The sequence below is a fragment of the Lissotriton vulgaris genome, chromosome 1_1, assembly GCF_964263255.1.
Source record: "Lissotriton vulgaris chromosome 1_1, aLisVul1.2, whole genome shotgun sequence".
Taxonomy (NCBI): Eukaryota; Metazoa; Chordata; class Amphibia; order Caudata; family Salamandridae; genus Lissotriton; species Lissotriton vulgaris.
Window position 1 is genome coordinate 283,280,293 of NC_141685.1, and position 25,220 is coordinate 283,305,512.

Here is a 25,220-nt window from a genome sequence, read left to right on the forward strand (position 1 = left end):
TTGATTGCCTCTGGGGCTCTGGAACTTTCAAGGTGAAGGCTCCTCTTGTTCATGCTGGTGTTTGTGCGTGAGAAGATCAAAATCATTATCTACACTTTTAAAGAATGTTTCTGACCCTCAAAAACAGAGAGATCCCAATGCCCCTCATTGGCATGTGCTGGCTCTCAGGCTAAGGAGCTCCTACGGTTGTGGAGATCGCGTTCTGGGATGATGGTGTCTTGCTAAGGGCACTGAATGGGGATTTCCGTAAAGAATGGGGTCTAAAAGTGACCTGCCTTCACCGTGGCTGCTCACCACCAAGGAACTTAGCCAATCAAGACATCTGCAGAGCTTTGTCCGCCTGCCACAGGAGAGAATCTGGCAAGGCAGGAGTGTGATGCCAGCCACTGTGGCAGTGTTACTGCACAGAGGTGTCCTGGAAGGGTGGACAGGTTCAGGGCTCTGTTTCCAGGGTATATTCTTTCTCTTGTAATAACCCGCTGCATGTGTTTTGCACCACACTGATGTTTTCTTCTTTAAACATATCTAGAGAGTTTTGGTGTAATTGGGTCCGATCTGTTTTTAATCGGCACAGTCAGATGAAGTGGCAGCTTTTTCGCCAAGTCTGTGGTTTCTATCCAATTACATTTTATCTGAGACAGTTCTCCATACCCCAAATCACAAAGACAACATAATGTTCATTTACACACAAAGTGCTTACCTGTGTCACTAGCCCCTCAGCACATCCTTTCAGGTTGGAAGGAATGCCCAACAGGGGCACCCAGAGGGAGGAGAAAAAACTGCTAATTTTGCAATTTATATAGCGCGGACATAACCCGAAGGCATCAGAGTGCTCTACAACAATAGCAGGATACAGGGTTAAACAAGTTACAGTTACAATAATTAAATTGAGACATGTAGCTGCAACCAGGATAGATGCAGCAGATTAATGAATGGTTGAACACAGTTAAAGCAACAATTAAGATGGTGATTTAACATTATGGGGGTAGTTCATATCTCGTTGGAGAGAGTACTTAAGTCTGGTCGAGGGTGATTAACCAAGGTGTCTGACAAAAAAGGAGGTGTGCTTCAGTGTCCTTTTTGAGGGTGCCTATGCAGGGTGTTCGGTGGAAGGAGGGAGGTAAGGAGTTCCAGATTCTTGTGGCACTACCAGAGAATGACTGGCTCATGTATAATTCTCGACTGAAGGTGTTGGGGGGGGGGGTTCCAGGAGCAGGTATTGAGCATTTCTGTAACCCCTATTTGAGCTACAGATGTTCAGTTTCTCACTCACTTAGATAGGAGGGTGAAGATGATTGCTGTGCGCTAATGCAGGTGGTTTTGAATTGGGCCTATGCTTCAGTAGGAAGCCATTGGAGGGCCTGAAGGGCAGGGGAAATGTGGTCAAATTTCTTGAGACCTAAAACGAAGCATGCTGCTGCATGTAGTGTTGCTCTCATCAGCATATTCAGTAAAACATACCTGCTCTGATAACACTGCCTTTCATCTCTCTCTTCCAATGACTTGAGCCTTTGCATATACAACCTCTTGGACTTAGGGTAATCCAGGAGCAGGCTGTGTGCATTCCTACCATAGCAGCCCCCTGCACAGGATCAAGTGAGCAGGGTCCACCATTCACCGCCCTTCGAGCCACTGTGATTTAATTTTCTTTGACACGTTTCTAGAACATCTGAGCTGGATTCTGCATGTGGCATCAGTGTCTGGGCAGTGAGAGAGCAGCAGTGGAAGCCCGGTGAACACGATGTTGCAATGGTACAGAAAAGACTCTTAATGGGAAGTGTGCACATGCAGTTGGCAGGGTGTACGCGTAGTGTGTGCATGTGTTTGTGTACAGGAGTCTATGTGTCCTGGTGTGCATGTATGTGTGTTGTAGACTGAGTGTCTGGGCATGTTCCATGTGTAAGTATGTGTACGTATGTGCGTGTACTTTTGTGTAGCTGCATGTGTGGGGCATTTGTGTGTGTTTGCCTGGAGGTCTGTGTGTGCAGGAGCATAGCTTCAGTGGGGGATTTGCGGTGTTACACTCACCTAATGAACGTATTATTTCATAAATAGTTGGATGTAGGAGCTTTCTGTCGGGTTTGATAAGGCGTCTGCCGAGTTTCACTTGGGTTTTTTAAATACTCACTCAGACAAAAACACACACACATGCACTCTCGTCTCTGTTATGTAGGTTTTAATACATGGCTTTTTAGCAAAATACTGATTTAAGTATCCCTCACAATCGGCACTCCTTTCCCTTTCCAGTGGCCCTTCAATCAATCAGTGACATTTATAGAGCGCGCTACATACCCGTAGGGTCTCAAGGCGCTGGGGGGGGGGGGGGGGGGGGGGGTTGCCGCTACTGCTCGAACAGCCAGGTCTTCAGCTTCTTCCTGAAGGAGAGGTGGTCTTGGGTCAGGCGCAGGTCGGTCGGGAGGGAGTTCCAGGTCTTGGCGGCCAGGTAGGAGAAGGACCTTCCTCCTGTAGTCGCTCTTCGGATGCGGGGGACGGCGGCGAGGGCGTGGTTGGCTGATCGGAGGTGGCGTTTGGGAGCGTAGAAGTTGACTCGGCTGTTGAGGTAGCTCGGGCCTTGGTCGTGTAGGGCTTTGTGTGCGTGGGTGAGGAGGCGGAAGGTGACTCTCTTGCTGACGGGGAGCCAGTGGAGGTCTCTCAGATGTCCGGAGATGTGGCTGGTTCGTGGGATGTCGAGGATGAGTCTGGCTGAGGCGTTTTGGATCCGCTGGAGTCTCTTCTGGAGCTTGGCGGTGGTGCCGGCGTAGAGGGCGTTGCCGTAGTCCAGTCGGCTGGTGACGAGGGCCTGGGTGACGGTCTTCCTGGTCTCTGTGGGGATCCACCAGAAGATCTTCCGTAGCATGCGTAGGATGTTGAAGCACGACGAGGAGACGGCGTTGACTTGCCTGGACATGGAGAGGGAGGAGTCCAGGATGAAGCCCAGGTTGCGTGCATGGTCTGTCGGTTTGGGTGCGGTGCCCAGGGCGGGAGGCCACCAGGAGTCGTCCCAGGCGGAGGGTGAGGAGCCCAGGATGAGGACCTCCGTCTTGTCCGAGTTCAGCTTCAGGTGGCTGGTCGTCATCCACTCGGCTACCTCTTTCATCCCTTCGTGTAGGTTGGCTCTGGCGGCGGCGGGGTCGTTGGTCAGGGAGAGGATCAGCTGGGTGTCGTCGGCGTAGGAGATTATGCTGAGGTTGTGTTTGCGTACGATGGCCGCGAGGGGGCTCATGTAGATGTTGAAGAGGGTGGGGCTCAGAGAAGATCCTTGGGGGACGCCGCAGATGACTTCGGAGGCCTCTGACTTGTATGGTGGTAGGCGGACTCTCTGTGTTCTTCCGTCGAGGAAGGAGATGATCCATTCCAGCGCCTTGTCCTGGATTCCGACGTTGCTGAGGCGCCGTACTAGGGTGCGGTGGCAGACCGTGTCGAATGCCGCGGAGAGGTCTAGGAGGATGAGGGCCGCTGTTTCTCCATTGTCCATCAGGGCCCGGATGTCATCGGTGGCGGCGATGAGGGCGGTCTCGGTGCTGTGATTGGCTCGGAAGCCGGACTGTGAGGGGTCGAGGGATCCGTTCGTCTCGAGGAAGGCGGCCATCTGCTTGTTGACGGTCTTCTCGATGACTTTGGCTGGAAACGGGAGAAGCGAGATGGGGCGGTAATTCTTGAGGTCGGTGGGGTCCGCTGTTGGTTTCTTGAGTAGAGCGCTGAGTTCGGCGTGCTTCCAGCTCTCCGGGAAGGTGGCGGTGTTGAAGGATGTGTTGATGATGTCTCGCAGGTGGGGTGCGATGACAGCGTCGGCCTTGTTGAAGACGTGGTGAGGGCAGGGGTCGGTCGGTGATCCGGAGTGGATGGAGTTCATCGTGCGGATGGTGTCTTCGGTGCTGATCGGGGTCCAGGCGTGGAGGGTGGTGGTGAGGGGTGGTTGTTCGGTCATGGAGTGCGTTGGTTGGTTGTCGAAGCTGCTGTGTATGTCTGTGATCTTGTTGTGGAAGTATGAAGCGAGGGAGTTGCAGAGGTCTTGCGATGGGGTGATGTCGTTGTAAGCCCCCCTCATGCACTACTTCTCCTATATGCCAACATGATTGTCGGAAAATCTTAAACTCACACCCCCCTCAGTCTTATTGACCAAGCTACTCCCCTCTCTGTGTGTGCATCTAAGTAGTTGTCCCTACATGTGAGTAGTCATGTGTGCATGAGTTTTTCCTAAGCAGGTTTGTCTAATCACTTTCTGTGAGGGCACTGGTGAGTTTTTGTATTTGTATCTGAGTGCACATGTGTAGATGCGTGTCCAAGATGGGCATGCTTCTTTGTGTATACGTCTGTGCATCTGAGCATGTGCATGGCTTGTCTATTTATACATACATGCATATGTGAGCGCCCGAGCGCATGCTTGCCTGTGGGGCATGTATCATTCATAAGGCAATTATATGAGCATGTGTGTAGTGCTTCATTTGAGCTGGTGGTTTCCGGTGCTTAGCACCAACACTTGTTATCTTTAGCACTTATAACAACTCCCACATGGTGGCGCTGTTTGCCTAATTTAGAGATGAGCACAACAACAGGTATTTAATAATTCAATATACATTAAAATGATAAACACTTGCTGCCCAAGCCATTCCTCTAACTTTGGGGGCCCGTAATTGTCTGAAATGTCACACTTGTAGGTGTGAGATGGTTAGTACTGGTGTTGGTACTGTCACAGGCGGCACTAACAGAGGCAATGGTGGTCCAAGCTGCAGTGACCTCCTGACAAGGGCCATAGCACATTTTTTTATTTTTTATAAATTAAGCAGTGGTGTATGAATGTGCCGTGGTACAGTCGCTCCTTACCTTGGGCGTGCTGGGCATCATCACCTCCTTCAGCATGGAATTCTTACTGCCAACAGAGAAGGGGACAGAAAAGAAAGCGTCAGTTTATACTTGCGGCTTACCCATTCAAGAGGTGTACCCTGTACTTCCCTCACCCCTTCCTGTCCGACATCCTTCAGCTGATGTAGGAGTATGAAACATTTACCGCTCACCATCCTTATTGTACAAAGAGAGAGCAACATGCTCTGGAGCTGATTCGGTGTCTGGACAAAAGGAGCAGACTACATGGAAAGAGAATCCTATTTCACTACCTTATGATATTTGTACTTGTACGTTTGTTTACTTTGCTTATGTCAGCTATTTTACTGGCGTGGTGACAACAGATCCACAATATTTGGGATGAAGTATCTCATATTCGTGACACTGCGACTCCTGATGAGATCTGTGACATGCAGCAGCGCAAAGGATATGTCAAAGGCCTTGATAAGGTCACAAAGCTACGATGTGACATTCCAATAACCTGATTATGTATATGTTAGGAATATTTTATTCTGTACAATGAGCCCAGAAAAATATAGAAGAATGATGCAATTTAAGTATTCGAAAATATGTATGACATGCAGAGAATGTTATAAAGGGACATTTTCTATTAAACGAGATCTGAATTATTGAGCATGAATTTTTTACCTTGTTGGAAATTTTAAATTTAGCATTCTGTGAATATGATATGACCATATAATTAAAAATCTTTTTTTTTTACTTTCACTTTGAACGTCTTGGAGATTTATCCAGAATTTGGGGGAAATTACAAGCCATTAAATCATTTCAAGGCTTGGAAGCCCATTTCTAATGGAATAGTCTACAGAATTGCCAAGAGCATCCATTCTGACCATTCTAAAGAGATTCCTGCTGAAAGATTAGCAATAAGTACAATGTAAATTTCAGTGGAATTGTCTAATAACGTGTTTCCATTCAAATAATTCTAATTTTATAGGAATTATACAAAACAATACTAACATATGTTTTACATCTACCAACATGTTCATAGAAAGGAAAATAAAATGTACATATAGTGTATAAAGTCCATAATGCCGAGGCCTACCCATTCTAGCTTCCTGAATTAATCAGCTGGCAGAAATAACAACACTTATAAATAGTAGCAATCTTGTATATAACCTTTCAGAGGGAATCGGGGTGCTATGTCACTATGTGTCATTACCAGTAAGTTAGCAACATATGGTTAAGCGAATAGCATGCCACAAAACGCCACAGTGACTAACAATACCCCAATCTGTATGGTTGGGGTACTTTACTCAAAATATTGCAGATCAACAATGGCTGGCTTTATAAGCCCCTGAAGAAAGAGGAGTAGACGTCCCTAATGAAGCACCACTACTGAGTGACTAATGTTGTAACACAATATTATAAGGAGTAAAAAGGAGAAGAAAAACTCAAAATATACTTGGCACACAGATAAAAATCAAGTCAAAACATGTCAAATTAGTTCATCGTTTTTCTATGTGGTGCTATTATCGTATTAGCAAACTACAATTCAAAAGCATCAACTCAATACACTAAATTGTCTCACATTTACGTAGGAACGTAAGTATGAATGTGCTTTGGGGGGATGCCGTTTGTCCTGCGCGTTTTACAAAAATGAACTCACTTGCACCCTAAAAGTGAAAGAACACAGGTGGGGCTTTGACAGTATCCGGAAGTTGTGATAAATACCGCTGTATTATTGACTCTTAACAATACACTAACCGAGTGATGCCGTGGAGGAGCAATGCTGGGTTCCGATGAATGCTGTGATGTGCCAGACAGGGAATGATGGGAACCATGCAAGGATTAACCATCTGTGATAAGACTTAACTTCCGGTGTAAAGTAATCGGAATTCTGATGCCTATGCACTCTGTGGGCCTTTTCTACTGTTACCCACTCAGGAAGTTATTTGGGGCTGAGAACGTTTTCCTGGAAAACTCCAGACTCCCTACGAGAAATCAGGCCGCTAACCCCTTTCCAAAGGCGGCATTCACTTCTCGAGTTGGACTAATTGTTACTGGTATTCACACATCATTGGTTGCATTACACCCACAAGGCTGCCACAGGCAAAGCAGCACATAGACTCCAAAAGAGCTCAAACCACAACAAAGCACAATCCTCAAAAGAAGGGCCCTTTGCCCCAACATAGCATCACCTGGTTCCTAAAAAACGTCATATCTCTCTAACATAATTGATCTCAGCCCAAAAAGATAGTCACAAAGCCCCAAAAAGGTTAGCCCATCACAGGTCCAATCAATCAATCAATCAGTACATTCGTAAAGCGCGCTGCTCTCCCGTGAGGGTCTCGAGGCGCTGGGGGGGGGGGGGGGGGGGGGGGGGCTACTGCTCGGAGAGCCAGGTCTTGAGGTGTTTCCTGAATGTGAGGTGGTCCTGGGTCAGTCGTAGGTGGGCGGGGAGGGAGTTCCACGTCTTGGCTACCAGGTAGGAGAATGATCTTCCTCCAGCGGTGGTTCTGCGGATCGTGGGACGGTGGCGAGGGCGAGGCTGGCGGAGCGGAGTTTGCATGTTGGAGTGTAGAACGTGAGGCGGTTGTTGAGGTGTTCAGGACCTATGTCGTGGAGCGCTTTGTGTGCGTGGGTGAGGAGCCTGAACGTGATCCTTTGTTGACGGGGAGCCAGTGCAGGTCTCTCAGGTGGGCCAATATGTGGCCGTGACGGAGGATGTCGAGGATGGGTCGTGCGGTTGCGTTCTGTATGCGCTGGAGTCTTTTCTGAAGTTTGGCTGTGGTTCCTGCATATAGGGCGTTCCCGTAGTCCAGTCGGCTGGTGACGAGGGCCTGGGTGACCGTCTTTCTAGTTCCGGTAGGGATCCACGGGAAGATCTTACGGAGCATGCGCAGGGTGTTGAAGCATGATGACGAGATGGCGTTGACTTGCTTGGTCATCGTGAGAGAGGAGTCCAAGATGAATCCCAGGTTGCGTGCGTGGTCAGTGGGTGTCGGTGCGATGCCCAGTTCTGTGTGCCACCAGGAGTCGTCCCAAGCGGATGGGGATGGTCCGAGGATGAGGACCTCCCTCTTGTCTGAGTTCAGTTTCAGGCGGCTGAGTTTCATTCATTCAGCGACGTTTTTCATTCCTTCCTGGAGGTTGAGTTTGGCGGTGGCTGGGTCTTTGGTGAGGGAGAGTATCTGCTGGGTGTCGTCGGCGTATGAGATGATGTTGAGGTTGTGTTTGCATGCGATGGTGGCGAGGAGGCTCATATAGATATTGAAGAGGGTTGGGCTGAGGGATGAGCCTAGGGGTACGCCGCAGATGATCTCAGTGGCCTCGGAGCGGAAGGGAGGGAGGCGGACTCTCTGGGTTCTGTCGGAGAGGAACGAGGTGATCCAGTCCAGGGCTTTACCTTGGAGCCATGCGTTGTGGAGGCGGGTTATTATGGGTGCAATGGCAGACTGTATCAAAGGCGGCTGAGAGGTCTAGGAGGATGAGGGCGGAAGTTTCCCCGTTGTCGAGTAGGGTCCTGATGTCGTCGGTGGCTGGAATGAGGGCGGTCTCGGTGCTGTGATTGGCTCGACATCCGGACTGGGATAGGTCGAGGGATCCATTGGCATTGAGGAATGCGGTCAGCTGTTTATTGATGATCTTCTCTATCACGTTTGCCGGGAAGGGAAGAAGAGAGATGGGGGGGAAGTTTTTGAGGTCTTAAGGGTTCGTTGTGGGTTTCTTCAGTAGGGCGTTGATCTCTGCGTGCTTTCAGCTCTCTGGGAAGGTGGCGGACGCGAGGGAGTTGTTTATGACGTTCCGTAGGTGGGGAGCGATGATGGTGTCGGCTTTGTTGAAGATGTGGTGAGGGCATGGGTCGTAAGGGAGTCCAAGCGCTGAGGGTGGATGTGGGGGGCATTGGTTCGGTGGCTGGGGGTCGGAGTCTGGGCACCAAAGCTGTTGTGGATATCGGCGATCTTGCGGTGAAAGAACGTGGCGAGGGAGTTGCAGAGGTCTTGCGACGGTGTGATGTCGTTGCTGTTGGCGCTGGGATTGGAGAGCTCTTTTACGATGCTGAAGAGTTCCTTTCTGTTGTGTGTGTGTTGTTGTATAGCCGTTCTTTGAAAGATGTCTTTTTGGTAGTGCGGATCAGCTGGTGGTGTTTGCGGGTGACGTTCTTGGGGCTGTCATGTTTTCCGTCGTGTGTTCGCGGCGCCAGGTTTTCTCGAGGGTTCGGCAGCATTTCTTTGATTCTTTGAGGTCGTCGGTGAACCATGTTCTTTTCCTGTTGCCGGGCTTGCCTGGAGGGTTCTTCAGTGGTGCAAGAGCGTCGGCGCAGTTGACGATCCACTGTGTGAGGTTGCTGGCTGCGTCGTTGGTGTCAGTAGGGTTGATTGGTGGGTTCTGGCTCAGTGATGTGGTTAGCTGGTCTGCGGTGACTTTGCTCCAGCATCTACAGGGGATCTGTTGCGGGCGGTGGTGGGATATGGTCTTCTTAAAGGTAAAGTGGATGCAGCTGTGGTCGGTCCAGTGTAGTCCGGTGGAGTGGTTGAAGGCAACGTGGCTGCTGGCAGAGTAGATGGGGTCGAGCGTGTGGCCGGTGCAGAGGGTGGGGGTTTTTCACCAGTTGCTTGAGTCCGAGGTTGGCGAGGTTGTCGAGCAGGGTGATGGTGTTGTAGTCATTGTTTTTCTCCAGGTGGAAGTTCAGGTCCCCTAGGAGGATGTAGTCTGATGAGGCGAGGGCAAGTGGGCTGCTGAAGTCAGCGATGGCTTCATTGAATTGTGTGCGTGGGCCCGGGGGTCTGTAGATGAGGATTCCTCTGAGGGTGGTCTTGGGGTCGGTGTGGATCTGGAAGTGTAGGTGTTCGGCGGTGGTGAGTTGGTGAGGTCCATATATAGCCACCAACATATGCCCCAAAAATAGATCTAAATGGACCCTGTCTAAGCCTCCAACCAATTCTCACATAGCTCACAATGCTCTCCAATAGTCCAAGAGACCTTTGGAACAATCTCCAATAGTCAATGGCACTGCTTCACAAGGCTCTGCTAAGATCTTGATACCAACAAACAGCTGTAGCAGCCCACAAAATACAATATGGTTCTAAAATATTATTACATAGCACTACCAGACATACATCCCTACATGCGCCTCACACAGTCTAAGAATTGGCAAAGCAAATAGGTCTGGCCTTGCAAGCTGACATGGTCTTTTTTTGTGTTCTTTTATTGTAAACGAATGCTGAAGAAATAAACAAGCTACTATGCAAATGTGGGGACCATAAGCTTAAAATCAAAATTTGAAATAAAAAAACATAATTCTAATTGAACTGTGTGCTCTAGCAGGAAGGTGTACCTACAACAATAGAACTCTGTTTCAGTTTTAAAGCACAGCACATGAAAATCTAATTATTATTGAGCAAAGATTAGGTACTATTGGTACTAAACACACAAGAATAATTAAAAGAATAAATAAAAATGGACAAAGAATAGAACAAAATCTGCGTATATGTGACGGGCAAAATGCTTTCATTCACAGTACAAGAGAGCCAGTCGCTGCAGTGGTTAGCCCATTGCCCCATGCTGTGATGAGCAGAAGCAAAACATGACTGACAGTTGAACAGACCAATGGGTGAAGAGTAGTGACCCAAAACCCCCCAATTTATGTATGTATGTATATATGTATGTATATATGCGTGTGTGTATATATATATGTGTGTGTATATGTGTATATATATATATACACACACATATATATACATATATATATAAATTTATGTGTGTGTGCATTTTAATATGTATTATTTTAATTGCAGGGGCTGTCTACAGGGCAGACCTAAAAGGCATTTGATTTTAAGGATACAATCTTTCCGGTGAGTAATTAAGTACTAGCAGGGCACAAGTCGGGGATACACACAGGTACAAGCCGTCCACCCACTCTTTTCACAGGGTGAAAGCTGTCCCCCCTGCCAAGTTTTGGGCCCCACAGAAATATGCTGGACTTGTCCCGGTGTCTTTTTCAGACACCGGGATACGTTCAGCAGCGCCTGCACGTTGTCTGCTTTTGATTCGCAGCAGCAACATGCAGGCAGTGAGGGAATGTTTGGGCACCTCCAGCTGAGTCAAAGTTAAGGGGCCATCAGGCCTCCTTTTATTCGAAAATCCTGACTGGAGGCGGCCTGGAACCTCACACTTAAATGTAAATGCCACGGAAGGGAAAGAAAGGCACACAGCTTGTTATGTCTTCACAAGTACTTAAGAGAGGCATTTGTTTCCTTTGTTCAGTCCCTGTGTATAATAGATGCATGCACTGTAGGAATGTCAGGTGTGTTGGTCTGTCCCAGTATTTATACAAATAACAATTTCAATAGCATTATTTTATTTCTTTTTTAGCTCTATGCAACCCACTGTAGGGTGTCAGAGCTCTTTACGTAACATACAAATTACTACCAACATAAAATAAAAATCTGTCATCTGCATCTTAGATGAAGTGCTTTGCAGGAGACCCATTTACCTTCTCTACTACTTTGATCTGGGACTTTACAAAGCACAGATCTCTCCAGCAAGTGCATTATCCACCAGAGTTATCTCACCATTATTACAATTTCCTGAGATTTACTAGGCACCTTCATAGGAGATGCCTTAACCCAAACAAATTTTTTAAAATGTAGACTTTGCAAACAATAAAGCATAACAGATCTACTACCATGCTTCTCCTTGTTGCCAACATATTTGTGGCAGTTTTTAAAAACATAAATGTATTAGTTGAGGCCCAGATTTTGCGTTGGGATTGCAGCACTTTTTGGGCAAAATCGCAACGCCGAATCTAATTTGTTAAATCTCATAATGTGCTTAAATGTACTCATGGTACACCTGATAAATATATGTGCGAGGTCTTAATATCTGATGTCACTTCTTGTGATCTCACTTCCTGTGATGTCACCTGCAATGTCGCGCATCATGACATCATGCGCTATGATGGCATGCGTCATGATTTCCCTTGCATAGCTGCCTATCTAGTTAGTCTCCCCACTTCTTTTTTTAGGACTTGTGCCCTGAGTAGTAGGCCATAATAAAAGTGAATATGGATTTATTTGTATTCAGCATTTTACGAGTTATTTAGGTTCTCTTCACTTCAAGAGAGAACATGTGGTGTTAGAGCCCGAGCAAAATTACACCATTGTCTGATGTGTCTAAAGTGCCAAGCAGTTTGGTCTACACTACAAAAATTCTTAGTACACTGTAGGGCGCCAGCCACCTCGGACAGAGCAGTGTGGGCAGTACTGAGACAGCTATTACACAAAAAACACACGCTAAACAAAATTGATAGGAAGGGGAAACATCTGTGAAATCGCATCTTTTCTGTCTCACAGCGACAGACAGAAAGGCTGCCGCCAAAGACGATTGATGTGAAAAAGAATTTGTTAATTTGCCCACTATTCTGTCAAACGCCCTGAAATGTAATGTACACACACATCCCCGGGCCTCGCAGATGCTACAGATTTAATAAGGCCTCCCCCTCCCCTTCTCCTAAAAGCCCTACATATATTTGAAACAACTGCATATTAAAGTTCAACATCCCATACCGGACGGCAGCGTAATTTTTCGGCTTATTAAAGTAATCTTTCTCATGTAGATTCCCGGGCTAACACGCAGCAAACCGAATTAAGAAATAAATGATTTGGCCGTGATTCGATTTGTCACTCGCCAGGCGGCACCTGCGGCGGTCCCACATCCTGAAATATGTGTCTGGTGGTGGCCTGCACTTGTTGTAGGAACATTGCACGGGCATGGCGACACCTCGCTAGCCCATGGGAAGGTGATGGATGGATGGGTGGTCGCGGGATTGTGCTTAATAACAGCATTTGTATGCAGGCCCACACCCCACGCGGAGGATGAGGGATCGGGAGCCAGGAAGTATTACAACGCCTGGCTAAACAGATGCTGACAATGGAACAGACCTATCAAACAGGAGCTAAGCTTCCAAGGCTTTGGGGTCCCGGTCTGAGCTCCCTGACACTGCACGGGGTCCCCGACCCAAGAGCGCCAATGTAGGGCGCATCCAGACATTGATTGCATCGCATGAGGCTGCTCTCTTCTCCAGCCCGAAGACAGGAGATGTGACAAAAATCCTGCCGCTGTCATGTTCGCTTATTCAAGTGGCTCTCAGGGCCCCGGTGTGGGGAGAAATTGAATTTAGCCGGCTGTAATCTGCCTTGAATTGGCAGATGGCCTGGTGTTATGAAATCAGGAGGGATGGAGAAGGTGTTTTACCCCCAAGGGCTCGTCCCTGTGTTATCGCTGCCTCCTGTAGAGACGTGGCTAAATAGGAAATTATTGAGCATGATTGAGTCTCGGATATGAAAAAGTGAATGTCCGTAGAGAGGGGGCGATAGCCAAGGCCTGGAGGCAGAGTCTGACTTGCTCTAGGTACAGAGCTATTGCTAAGCTGGACTTTCAAGTGATCCAAAGTGTGAATGACTCGTAAACCCTCTGAAAGCCTGGCAGAGTATCTCATTTCTCATGTAGCAACTACTAGGGCTGTCTGCTCCACTAGGCCACGACAAACGAACCTATTTGGAAATAAGAAAAATTCCTGACAGGCAGTGACTTTGAAAGGCTGGACCCTGGTACCACAATAAGGCTTAGATACAATCATCCATGGGGCGATGAACGAGAACGGTTTATAATTTTGTTGTGGCTACTCTTGAGCCCATTACCAATGCTTTTAGTTTCACATTCTGTAATGGCATCATCCAAGTCATCCTCTGGCTTGAAGGTGATTTTGGAGCCGGTTCAGGCTTGGTTGAGAAAAGAACAAAGGGAGCTCGGCACTACTCTTCCAGATAATACTGTTAGTAATTTTGGTACCATTTATAATGCCAACCTTGCAGGCAGCTACTTGCTTCTTGGTTCTTGGTACCTGTTGTAATTGATTATACGTATTCCGGTATTCATTTAAGTGAAGTTTATTGTCAGGAGAAACCCAAAACCTCCCTACCAGACGCAGCTGGTCAACGGTCACTGCCACACTCTAAAGTGAGCTCAGAGATGGAACCCCAATACATCATTGCTGACATAAGCCAGCCTCACATAACATTCCAATACAAATATAACAGTACCATTAAAAAATTCAGCCTCAGCTCACTTAGGATTCCTAATGGAACGTGGTCCAGGCTGTAATCCCTGTCACCTGATCTATAGGAACAAACTCTGCCTGACTCTTCCAAATCATATAGCCCGCTGCTGAGGGCTATACAAATTCTAAAGGCCCTGAACTCGAGTTATAAGCCCAAACTGCAGGGGACGTCCTATAACAAGGGTGAGGGCCTTTAACAAATCGCAAATCTAAATTAAAAGTGAGAAGCAGAAAGACAAGCATTGGAATGATGGAGCAGAAGGCTTATACCAGCCATTATTAGCCCTGAGCCACGTCTTTATCTTCAGTGGAGCTCTTGACAGTCTAATGTTCTAAAATTCCTTCTAGACACCAGACACTACAGAATATAGCTGCCAGGCTCTATCCTGGCTTAAGATCCTGTCCCAAGTCAGATCAGAAAGATTCACACATTTCTTTGCAGGTATTTGCTTGATTCATCTCGGTGTTTTTTTTAATCGAGTTTTATATAGGACAACTTGACCCGAAGGTATCGGGTATCAGAGCACTTTACACGATCACCAGCTGCGTTACATGAGGACACATTAATTTTTGTTAGGTGTGGGAGATAAAGTGATTTGCCCAAAATCACAGGATGTTGCGCGTCCTTGCCGAGACTCAAACCTGGTTCCCCAGATTTGAGGTTGGCCGCCCTAGCCGTTAGGCCCACTCCTCTCCCACCTCATCTCTGAGTCTGCTCTGCCAGCACCTTTAAATCTGTCTGTTTAGCACAAAGATTTAGTTTGTTTTCCAATTTTTGTCTCGAGGAGCTGGAACTGTTGGGCGGGGGCAGGAAATGGAGCAGGTGTTAGTTGTGAACAGCCGCGGTCGGCAGTAGGAGTTCCTGCAGGGCAGTGAAGTAGGGATGGGGAGGGGCAGGGCGGGGGGTAGTAATGTATGGATTACGGAGTTTAACAGGTGAGTAAACATATAAATAAATAAAACGAATTTCGATGCGCGCACTGCATCGCATTTGGTAATGCAGTGCGACCCACGAAATTCGTTTTATTCATTTATATGTTTACTTACCTGTTAAACTCCGTAATCCATACATTACTAAGCCCCCCCCCCCCTCTGGCTCTCCCCCTCCCCACGTCACCGCCCTGCAGGAACTCCTACTGCCGACCGCGGCTGGTTGTGAAGTCAATCAGGTACCATGCTCGAGGATGATGATGATAAGAATGTTATTATTAGCAGTGGCGGTAGTAGTGGAAAACGCTGAAACAATAACAACTGTTATTATTATTATTAGTAGTAGTAGTAGTATTACTATTATTATTATTAGTAGTAGTAGTAGTATTACTATTATTATTACTAGTAGTATTAATAGTATTATAATTAATAATATTACTATTATTATTATTGTTTTTGTTATTATTATTACTACTACTATTATTTATAGTTTGTTACTTATATTATTATTATTTTTAAGAACTTTTATACGAAACAATTGTTATCATTTAAAGCAGGTTTACACAAAGATATTAATTAGATACTGCCCTGTGCAAATGCCCAGAGGTTCTGTAATTGATTACTATCTTTTTATCTTGCAAACCAAGGCTCTCCTTCTTACCCAAATTGAATATAAAACCGCATATTGTGCCACTCAATACCACGCAAATTCAATGTGCCTGCAATCAGAACCATGCAGTCATCAAGCAGAATTTGCTCGATGAGAAGCACGAAAGCCTCGTTAGTATTTTGGATGGATTACCAACTGATTTCAATTACTTTACTTGGGCGTAATGGCCTAGTCTCTTCGATTTTGTGGGCACGTTTTTAGAATTGGCTATCGGGACCACAAGTAAATTCTGTTCTCTTGGACGTTACAGATCCGTGCTTAGGGTTAGCAGTAGACACTTCCACTAGGACACAACATCTCCGGCCTTGGTCTTTCTGTTTGTCCAACTATTTCAGATGGCTCCAAATCACCGAGCACCGTTTGCCCAGCCAGACATGCAGCCTAGCCCCCAGCCTTAGCTGACTGCACTCTGGTCAGGGCCTTCTGGTCTCGCCCACCTATACTGCTTCCGGTGCAATACTGAACGGAGGTGTGAGTGGCTAATGGGGCTACCTACAGACAGCTCCAGCAGTCACTTCTCGCTACCTGTCCGGATCTGAGCTGCCTGGTGCAGATTCAACTCTGGAGCGTCTCTGTTGTTGATGATAATCACAAGCCTTATTTTGTATGTTATGCACATTACGTTATGCATGTGAATTTGTAATGCGCATGCCTGCTCTGACAAGGGTTTCCCAGTGTGCCTGACGCAGACAGCAAGAAGGAGACACACAGGTCTCTGGTTCAGAACAGCCAGGCCGAGCTGTTTCCTAAAAGTTTAGTAATTGTCCTTACAGCAATGTGGCTTAACGGCTAGAGCGGCCGACTTTCAAGGTTTGAGTCTGACCAGAGACTCAAACATCCTGTGATTATTCACTTAATCTCCCTGTGGCTAAAAACATGAATATGTCCGTCTGTAATGCAACTGGTGCTCATGTAAACTTCTCTGATACCTTCGGGCCCAGTCGCGCTTAATAAAACTGCTAAAAAAAAAAGAGGCTGATCGGGAGTTTGTTCCACAAACATGAGCGCAGAAGGAGGTGCCTCGCTAACTTTTGCCACTGTCCCTTATTTTTGTTACACTCTAGTCTACACTCACTTAAAGAACTAGGGTCTTTTCATTATGTCCATTAATGTCACCATTTCCAGACGGTAGCGGGATAGCAAGGAAGAGACACAGAAGACAACACATGGCCGAGCGCCTGGAAGGTCGAACCGATGGGTCCGGTGGAAATTCATCATGCACCCAATTACAGCGTTAATTGCCAAAACCCTGGAATCAATTAATTCGCAAATTTTTTCAATTAAAACCCGAGATAAATCATAAGAACGTTATTAAAGAAAGGCCAAGCCTGTGAACCTCTTTTTCTGAAGGCATCAATGTTTTTTTATTTAAATAATAATAAAATAAAAGACACGTCCAGCACGGGGAAGGCGCGCTTCCGAAGGCCCTGACGCCCTTGAGTGCCTTTGCTCGACGACGGGGCTGTCATCAGCAGGACTGGGCTGAAGACAGATAAAAAAATATCGAGCGGCCAGACTCCCGGCCTTCTGCGGTATTGATCAGCCGGGAATTTAACTTGCAGTGCAGATCCTCGGTGTCAGCCGGGGCCGCGGGGCAAATTAAAAGCAGCTTGCTCGGAGGTGTCTCTTTGACACAGAGGGAAGGCGGCACGAGGCGGACGGCTCGAGGGGGGGACAACGAGAAGAAAAGCTGGAAAGAGCGGCCCCGAGGTGCATGCCGGGCCAGGCACGAGACTGCAGGGCCTGCAGAGGATGGGTGCAGGCAGGGTTTTCAGTGGGATGAGAAAACTGGACGGTTTCTTAAAGGGGCACGGTCAATGTAAGGGCGTGGCTTAAAAAAACATAAGCTTAAAATTTGTGCCGCCCGACTTGCATTTTACTGTTTCTGTCATTGCATCCAGATATGATACAACAAGTAACATCTTTCCTACAACAAGTCATATTGGTTTTGTCAATGTTTGCTAGCTGAATAAGATAAATAAACAACAACTATGGCTTGTATAAAATATTGAAAAAGCTTCCACTTAAAGCCCGGGTGACAAAGACGATGTTGCTGCTCCTATGTTTCAAAAAGAGAAGGAAATTCCAGAGAGAAAATGAGTCTCTCTAAACGATTCCCTTTGCCTACAACGCTCACCTGGCATGACCTCAGGCCGTAACTTCTCCACTAGTGAGAAGTGAGCAGTGTGAGCACACGCACATTGATGTGCCTGCTGTCACTGCAGTCTGGAAAAAAATGGACCGCCTGTGCAAGGGCACAAAACGGAGCCCGAAAGAGACCCGTTTCGAGGACTCCTTTAAAAAACTGCCGGTGCTCAGCACCAGTAAGACCCGGCCCACTTAAAGCCCTGGGTGCAGGTCAGTGGAGCATCGACGTTTGACCGGGGCGATAACTGCGTGTGAGACTTTAGGATCGGTCATCGCTCAAAACCGTACCAGGTGCAGATAAGGGATGGCAAGTAGCAGATTTTAGATTGTTTTCACAAATCGTTCGGAGCTGTGACAGGGTGCATCTGTGCAGGGGCGGCTGGTGACATTTTACAGTGGTGAGGCGCAAACTGATTTGCGAGTGCGGGCCCCAGGCCACTCAGGCCGGCGGCGACCCCCCCCCGACCCTCATACACAACACTCAAAGAAATGTATTCACACACGCATACACACAAACACATCCATTCACAACACTCTCCACCAAACATTCATGCATACACGCACGCTCGCACCAAACCCTTTAAAATAAAAACAAAACACACACTCTTACCTTGCTGCCGGTCCTGGTCCGCGCCACCTCTGGGCTCTGCTCCCACACGTCACAGGCTTGCAGCGCCCCTGGCCAATCCTGGCGCCAGGGGCACAGGTACCTTCTCGCCCCAGCATGCCCATTAGGGCTCCTAATGGGCATGCGCAACGTCGCAAAAACACGAGTGCGCATGCGTGGGCACGGGTAAAAATTCACCCTCTGTCCCCACTCATGCGCACTTGTGTTGCCGCCTGTGCAATCATGTCAATCAATCAACATGACGCCAGACCGCAGGGCGGTCTGACGTCATGTTGATTCATTGACATGATTTTGAGTTAAGACTGTGACAAACGCGAGGGAGCTGCGGGCGGTTTCGGGCAGGGGGGGCTACGCCCCCACGCCCCAATGGACGAACCGCGCCTGCATCTGTGACATCTTGCGATTCAATTTAAAGGCCAGAGGCTGCATAACCTTATAGAAGAGATCTGGGCGCTATGAAATTCATATACCTAACCCAGCAGGCGTATTTCTCTCCTCTTTTCAATAGGAAATCTCCCAAGAAAACCGCAGCTACTGGCCTGATTCCCTGCTTGTCTGAGACAAACTATATCTAACTTACCTTATGGTGTGTTAGGTTACTAAATGCAAGGTTACTTAAGATGTTGGTAGGTATTACTAACACATAGACTACAAACAACTCCCCCTGGAGATGCAAGGCAGGTCTGCGAGAAGAGTGCCTGCTGCATGCTCACAGCTAACCTGCAGCTAAGAAGGCCAAATAACACCTTCCATACGTCCAACAAGTTGAATAATATTATTCTAGAAGTGCTCATCAAGGTGTGCACTCTCGAAGCGCTTATTACATACACTACGTTCTTTAGAAGCATTCCGTATGATGTGCGCTGTAGTAGCACTTATTGCACCCTGTGCTCTTGAAGCGCTCACAATGGAATGAACAGAAGAAGCGCTCATTATGGAGTGTGCTCTATAAGCCTCAATAAGTTATGTTCTCTAGAAAAGCTAATTATAGATTGATCAATATAAGTACTTATGGCATAAACTGTAGAAATGCATTATGGCGTGTGCTCTAGAAGCACTCACAATGGAATGAACAGTATAAGCACTCATTATGGCTTGTGTTTTAGAAGCCTCATGAAGACATGTGTTCTAGAAACACAAAATATAGTTCGATCAGTAGAAGTACTTATGGCTTGTGCTCTAGAAGCACTCATTGTGGCGTGTGCTCTAGAAGCGCTCATTATGGTGCGTGCTCTTGAAGCACTTATTACAGGTTGCACAGTTGAAGTACTTATGGTGTGAACTGCGGAAATGTATTATGGCTTGTGCTCCAGAAGTGCTAATAATGGAATGAACAGTATAAGCGCTTATTATAGCATGTGTTCTAGAAGCCTCATGAAGGCATCTTCTCTAGAAGTGCTAATTATAGTTGGCACCATAGAAGTACTTATTACATTAACTGTAGAAATGCATTATGGCTTGTGCTCTAGAAGCGCTCATTATTGAGTGTGCTCTAGAAGCACTTATTATGGCGTGTGCTCTAGCAGCATTCATTATAGCATGTGATCTAGCAGCACTAATTATGGCGTGTGCTCTATAAGCACTCATTATGGTGTGTGCTCCAGAAGCAATCATTATGGTGTGTGCTCAAGAAGCACTCATTATGGTGTGTGCTCAAGAAGCACTCATTATGGCATGTGCTCTAGCAGCATTCATTGTAGCATGTGATCTAGCAGCACTCATTATGGCGCGTGCTCTATAAGCACTCATTATGGTGTGTGCTCTAGAAGCAATCATTATGGTGTGTGCTCAAGAAGCACTCATTATGGTGTGTGCTCAAGAAGCACTCCTTATGGCATGTGCTCTAGCAGCATTCATTATGGCATGTGATCTAGCAGCACTCATTATGGTTATGTTATGTTATGTTATAAAAGTATTTCTAGAGCGCACTATCACCAATTGGTTGCTTGGCGCTATGATAGTGATAACATGAACATAGCGGGGAAAGGATTATTGGAATGCTTGTCTGAACAGCCAGGTCTTCAAGGCTTTCCGGAAGGAGAGAAGATCCTGACAATTCCGGGTCTCCGACGGGAGAGAGTTCCACAGGCGGGGGGCAAGGGTGGCAAACCTGCGGCCTCCTGCGCGTTTTAAGTTGAAAGAAGGTGGCTGCAGGAGGTTCTGGTGGAGTGAGCGAAGGTTGCGAGATGGGGTATATTTGGAAATCAAGTTGTTGATGAATAATGGGCTTTTGTGGTGTAAGGACTTGAAGATTATACAGCCGGTTTTGAAGGCACATCGCTGGGCCACAGGGAGCCAATGTAGTTTCTTAAGGAGGGGAGTGGCTGCCTGGCGCCTAGGTTGATTCAAAATTAACCTTGCTGCATGATTCTGTGCCATCTGGAGTCGCTTCACTAGGTAGTTGGGAAGCCCTAGGTAGATGGAGTTAGCGTAGTCCAGGTGGGACAATACAGTAGCGATCACCACTTGGGTGAGTGCCTCGGATGTAAACAGGCGGCGAACCTTCCGAATTTTCTTCAGTTGGAAGAAACACTTGGAGACCACTTGACCAACTTGGGCTTTGAGGGATAGGTCACGGTCCACAGTGACTCCTAGTGTTTTGGCTGACAAAGAGGGTGTAGGGGCTTGGCCTAGTTCGGGAGGCCAGTAATGCGGGCCCCAAAACTTACTACTCTCGCCGGTCAGGACTAATTCCGTTTTGCCCGGATTTAATTTAAGCTGGTTTTGGTCCATCCAGGTTTTAATGAAATTCATTGTGGACTGGAAGTGCCGTATAGAGTCTTCGGTGTTATCGATGGTAAACAGCAGCTGTAAGTCGTCTGCGTGGTTGAAGACTCTCACCTGATTGTCTCTCAAGGTCTGGATCAGAGGGAGTATGTACAGGTTGAATAGGTGAGGAGATAGGGAGGAGCCCTGTGGCACTCCGCAGGTGATATCCTGTTTGGTGCCCATTAAGTCGCCAAGGCGTAGAGTTTGGTTGCGGCCAGTCAAGAAGGATCTCAGCCAACCGGCTGCAAGATCCCTGACGCCGGCTTGTTCGACACGGTCGACCAAGATGTTGTGGTCGACCGTGTCGAAGGCGGCCGAGAGGTCTAGGAGCACCAGGGCTTGTGGAGAGCGTCTGTCCGCACAGTCGCGCAGGGTGTCCAGGACTGTCGTGACTACTGCTTCGGTTGAGTGGGCCGGCCGAAAGCCTGCCTGATGGGGGTTGAAGCAGGAGGATTCCTCGAGGAAATTGGACAGACATTTGGCCACATGTGCCTCAAGGACTTTTGCCAGGTAGGGCAACAATGAGATCGGGCGAAAGTTGGCCTTGCAGGCTGGGTCAGCCCCCGGTTTTTTTAGAAGTGGAATGACTATGGCTTCTTTGAAGGCTGTCGGAACTAAGCCAAGAGTCAAGGATTTATTCAAAATTGTAAGGGCAGGAGTTGGGTGGGCCAGGAAGCACTCTTTTAAAATGTGGGGCGGGCAACTATCTGAAGGAGCGCCAGATTTTACTCTGGATAAAAGTTCTTGAAATTGGTCCTGGGTGATGGGTGGGAAACTGCTCAGAATATGGTGGCTGGGTTTAATTGACATGCCAGAGGTGAGAAGACACACTGGTCGAGGGATGCTGGCTTTAATGTCCTGTATTTTATCGATGAAATAGACGTTGAGTGAATCACATAGCATCTGGGTCGGGGTGATCTTAGGACGGACTGTGTCGAGGTTTGTAAGATCATTGAGGATGGAAAAGATCTCTTTAGATTTATTTGTGGATTCCAGGATTTTCGAGGAAAAGTAGGACGCTTTCGCCGTCTGGATATCTGTCATGTATTCTTTCCGAGCTTTCGTAAAGATCTCTTTTAAGCCAGGGTCGTACTTCTTACGCCATTGGCGTTCAAGTTGTCGTAGGGCCAATTTCTTTACTTTAAGGTCAGTGGAGAACCATCGGTTAGCGTCAGCGAGTCTTGCCCGTTTGATTTTTTTGAGAGGGACATGAAAGTCCCTGGCTGTGTTTAGCCAGCTAGTAAGCGAGGAGACCGAGGGGTTGATCTCGTCTTGCATAGGTGGGATGGTGTGGTATGTGCTCTATAAGCGCTCATTATGGCGTGTGCTCTAGAAGCACTCATTACAGGTTGCACAGTTGAAGTACTTATGGCGTGAACTGCAGAAATGTATTATGGGGTGTGCTCCAGAAGTGCTAATAATGGAATGAACAGTATAAGCACTTATTATAGCACGTGTTCTAGAAGCCTCATGAAGGCATCTTCTCTAGAAGTGCTAATTATAGTTGGCACCGTAGACGTACTTATGGCATTAACTGTAGAAATGCATTATGGCTTGTGCTCTAGAAGCGCTCATTATTGAGTGTGCTCTAGAAGCACTCATTATGGCGTGTGCTCTAGCAGCATTCATTATAGCATGTGATCTAGCAGCACTCATTATGGCGTGTGCTCTTTAAGCACTCATTATGGTGTGTGCTCTAGAAGCACTCATTATGGCGTGTGCTCTAGAAACACACATTATGGTGTGTGCTCAAGAAGCACTCATTATGGGGTGTGCTCTAGCAGCATTCATTATGGCATGTGATCTAGCAGCACTCATTATGGCATGTGCTCTATAAACTCTCATTATGGCATGTGCTCTAGAAGCAATCATTATGGTGTGTGCTCTAGCAGCAATCATTATGGTGTGTGCTCCAGAAGCCCTCATTATGGCGTCTGCTCTAGCAGCACTCAATATGGCCTATGCTATAGAAGCACTCGTTATGGTGTGTGCTCCAGAAGCCCTCATTATGGCGTGTGCTCTAGCAGCACTCATTATGGCGTGTGCTCCAGAAGCACTCATTATGACGTGTGCTCTAGAAGCATTCATTATGGCATGTGATCTAGCAGCACTCATTATGGCATGTGCTCTATAAGCGTTCATTATGGCATGTGCTCTAGAAGCACTCAATACAGGTTGCACAGTTGAAGTACTTATGGCGTGAACTGTAGAAATGTATTATGGGGTGTGCTCCAGAAGTGCTAATAATGGAATGAACAGTATAAGCACTTATTATAGCACGTGTTCTAGAAGCCTCATGAAGGCATCTTCTCTAGAAGTGCTAATTATAGTTGGCACCGTAGAAGTACTTATGGCATTAACTGTAGAAATGCATTATGGCTTGTGCTCTAGAAGCGCTCATTATTGAGTGTGCTCTAGAAGCACTCATTATGGCGTGTGCTCTAGCAGCATTCATTATAGCATGTGATCTAGCAGCACTCATTATGGCGTGTGCTCTTTAAGCACTCATTATGGTGTGTGCTCTAGAAGCACTCATTATGGCGTGTGCTCTAGAAACACACATTATGGTGTGTGCTCAAGAAGCACTCATTATGGGGTGTGCTCTAGCAGCATTCATTATGGCATGTGATCTAGCAGCACTCATTATGGCATGTGCTCTATAAACTCTCATTATGGCATGTGCTCTAGAAGCAATCATTATGGTGTGTGCTCTAGCAGCAATCATTATGGTGTGTGCTCCAGAAGCCCTCATTATGGCGTCTGCTCTAGCAGCACTCATTATGGTGTGTGCTCCAGAAGCCCTCATTATGGCGTGTGCTCTAGCAGCACTCATTATGGCGTGTGCTCCAGAAGCCCTCATTATGGCGTCTGCTCTAGCAGCACTCAATATGGCGTATGCTATAGAAGCACTCATTATGGTGTGTGCTCCAGAAGCCCTCATTATGGCGTGTGCTCTAGCAGCACTCATTATGGCGTGTGCTCCAGAAGCCCTCATTATAGCATGTGCTCTAAAAGCACTCATTATGGCATATGCTCTGGAAGCGCTCATTATGGCTTGTGCTCTAGAAGCCTCAATAAGTCATGTTTTCTAGAAAAGCGAATTATAGTTTGATCAATAGAAGTACTTATGGAGTAAACTGTAGAAGTGCATTATGGCGTGTGCTCAAGAAGCACTCACAATGGAATGAATAGTATAAGCGCTCATTATGGCATGTGTTTTAGAAGCTTCATGAAGGCATGTGTTCTAGAAACACAAAATATAGTTTGATCAGTAGAAGTACTTATGGCTTGTGCTCTAGCAGCACTCATTATGGCATGTGCTCTAGAAGCACTTATTACGGTGTGTGCTCTAGCTGCACTCATTATGGCGTGTGCTCTAGAAGCACTCATTATGGCATGTGCTCTGCACTCATTATGGCATGTGCTCCAGAAGCGCTCATTGTAGCATGAGCTGTAGCAGCACTCATTGAGGTGTGTGCTCTAGAAGCACTCATTATGGTGTGTGCTCTATAAGCAATCATTATGGCCTGTGCTCTAGAAGCACTCATTATGGCCTGTGCTCTAGAAGCAATCATTATGGCATGTGCTCTAGAAGGACTCATTATGGCCTGTGCTCTAGAAGCACTCATTTCAGCAGGGGCTCTAGAAGCTCTCATAATGCCATGAACAGTAGAAGCACTCCTTATGACCTGTACTCTAAAAGAGCTCATAATGTCATGAACAGTAGAAGCACTCATTATGGTGTGTGCTTGAGAAGTGCTAATTATAGCGTGTTCACTAGAAGCCTCATTATGATGCATGCTCTAGAAGCTCTCATTATGGCCTGTGCTCTAGAAGTGCTCATAATGCAATGACCACTAGAAGAGCTCATCATGGCATGTGTTCTAGAACTTCTCATTATAACGTGTGCTCTTGAAGCCTAATTAAGGCATGTTCTCTAGAAGCACTATTTATAGTTTGCACTGTATAAGTAGGTATGGGGTGAACTGTAGAAATGCATTATGGCATGTGCTCCAGAAGCGCTCATTATGGTGCGTGCCCTAGAAGCACTCATTATGGCCTGTGCTCTAGAAGCGCTCATAATGGAATAAACAATAGAAGCGCTCATTATGACATGTGCTCCAGAACTTCTCATTTTGGCGTGTGCTCTA

The 25,220-nt window shown here is 47.0% G+C and overlaps 1 protein-coding gene across 6 annotated transcripts in view; it reads right to left on the minus strand.

Moving 5' to 3' along the window:
• RNF220 (ring finger protein 220) overlaps positions 1–25,220 on the minus strand; it is a 726,058-nt gene that overhangs the window by 222,784 nt on the left and 478,054 nt on the right. For all 6 annotated transcript variants that reach the window (XM_086952315.1, XM_086952313.1, XM_086952312.1 and 3 more), the window contains one exon: positions 4,825–4,870. In XM_086952315.1, the coding sequence (XP_086808441.1) occupies positions 4,825–4,870 (46 nt within the window). The remainder of the gene's footprint in view (positions 1–4,824; positions 4,871–25,220) is intronic.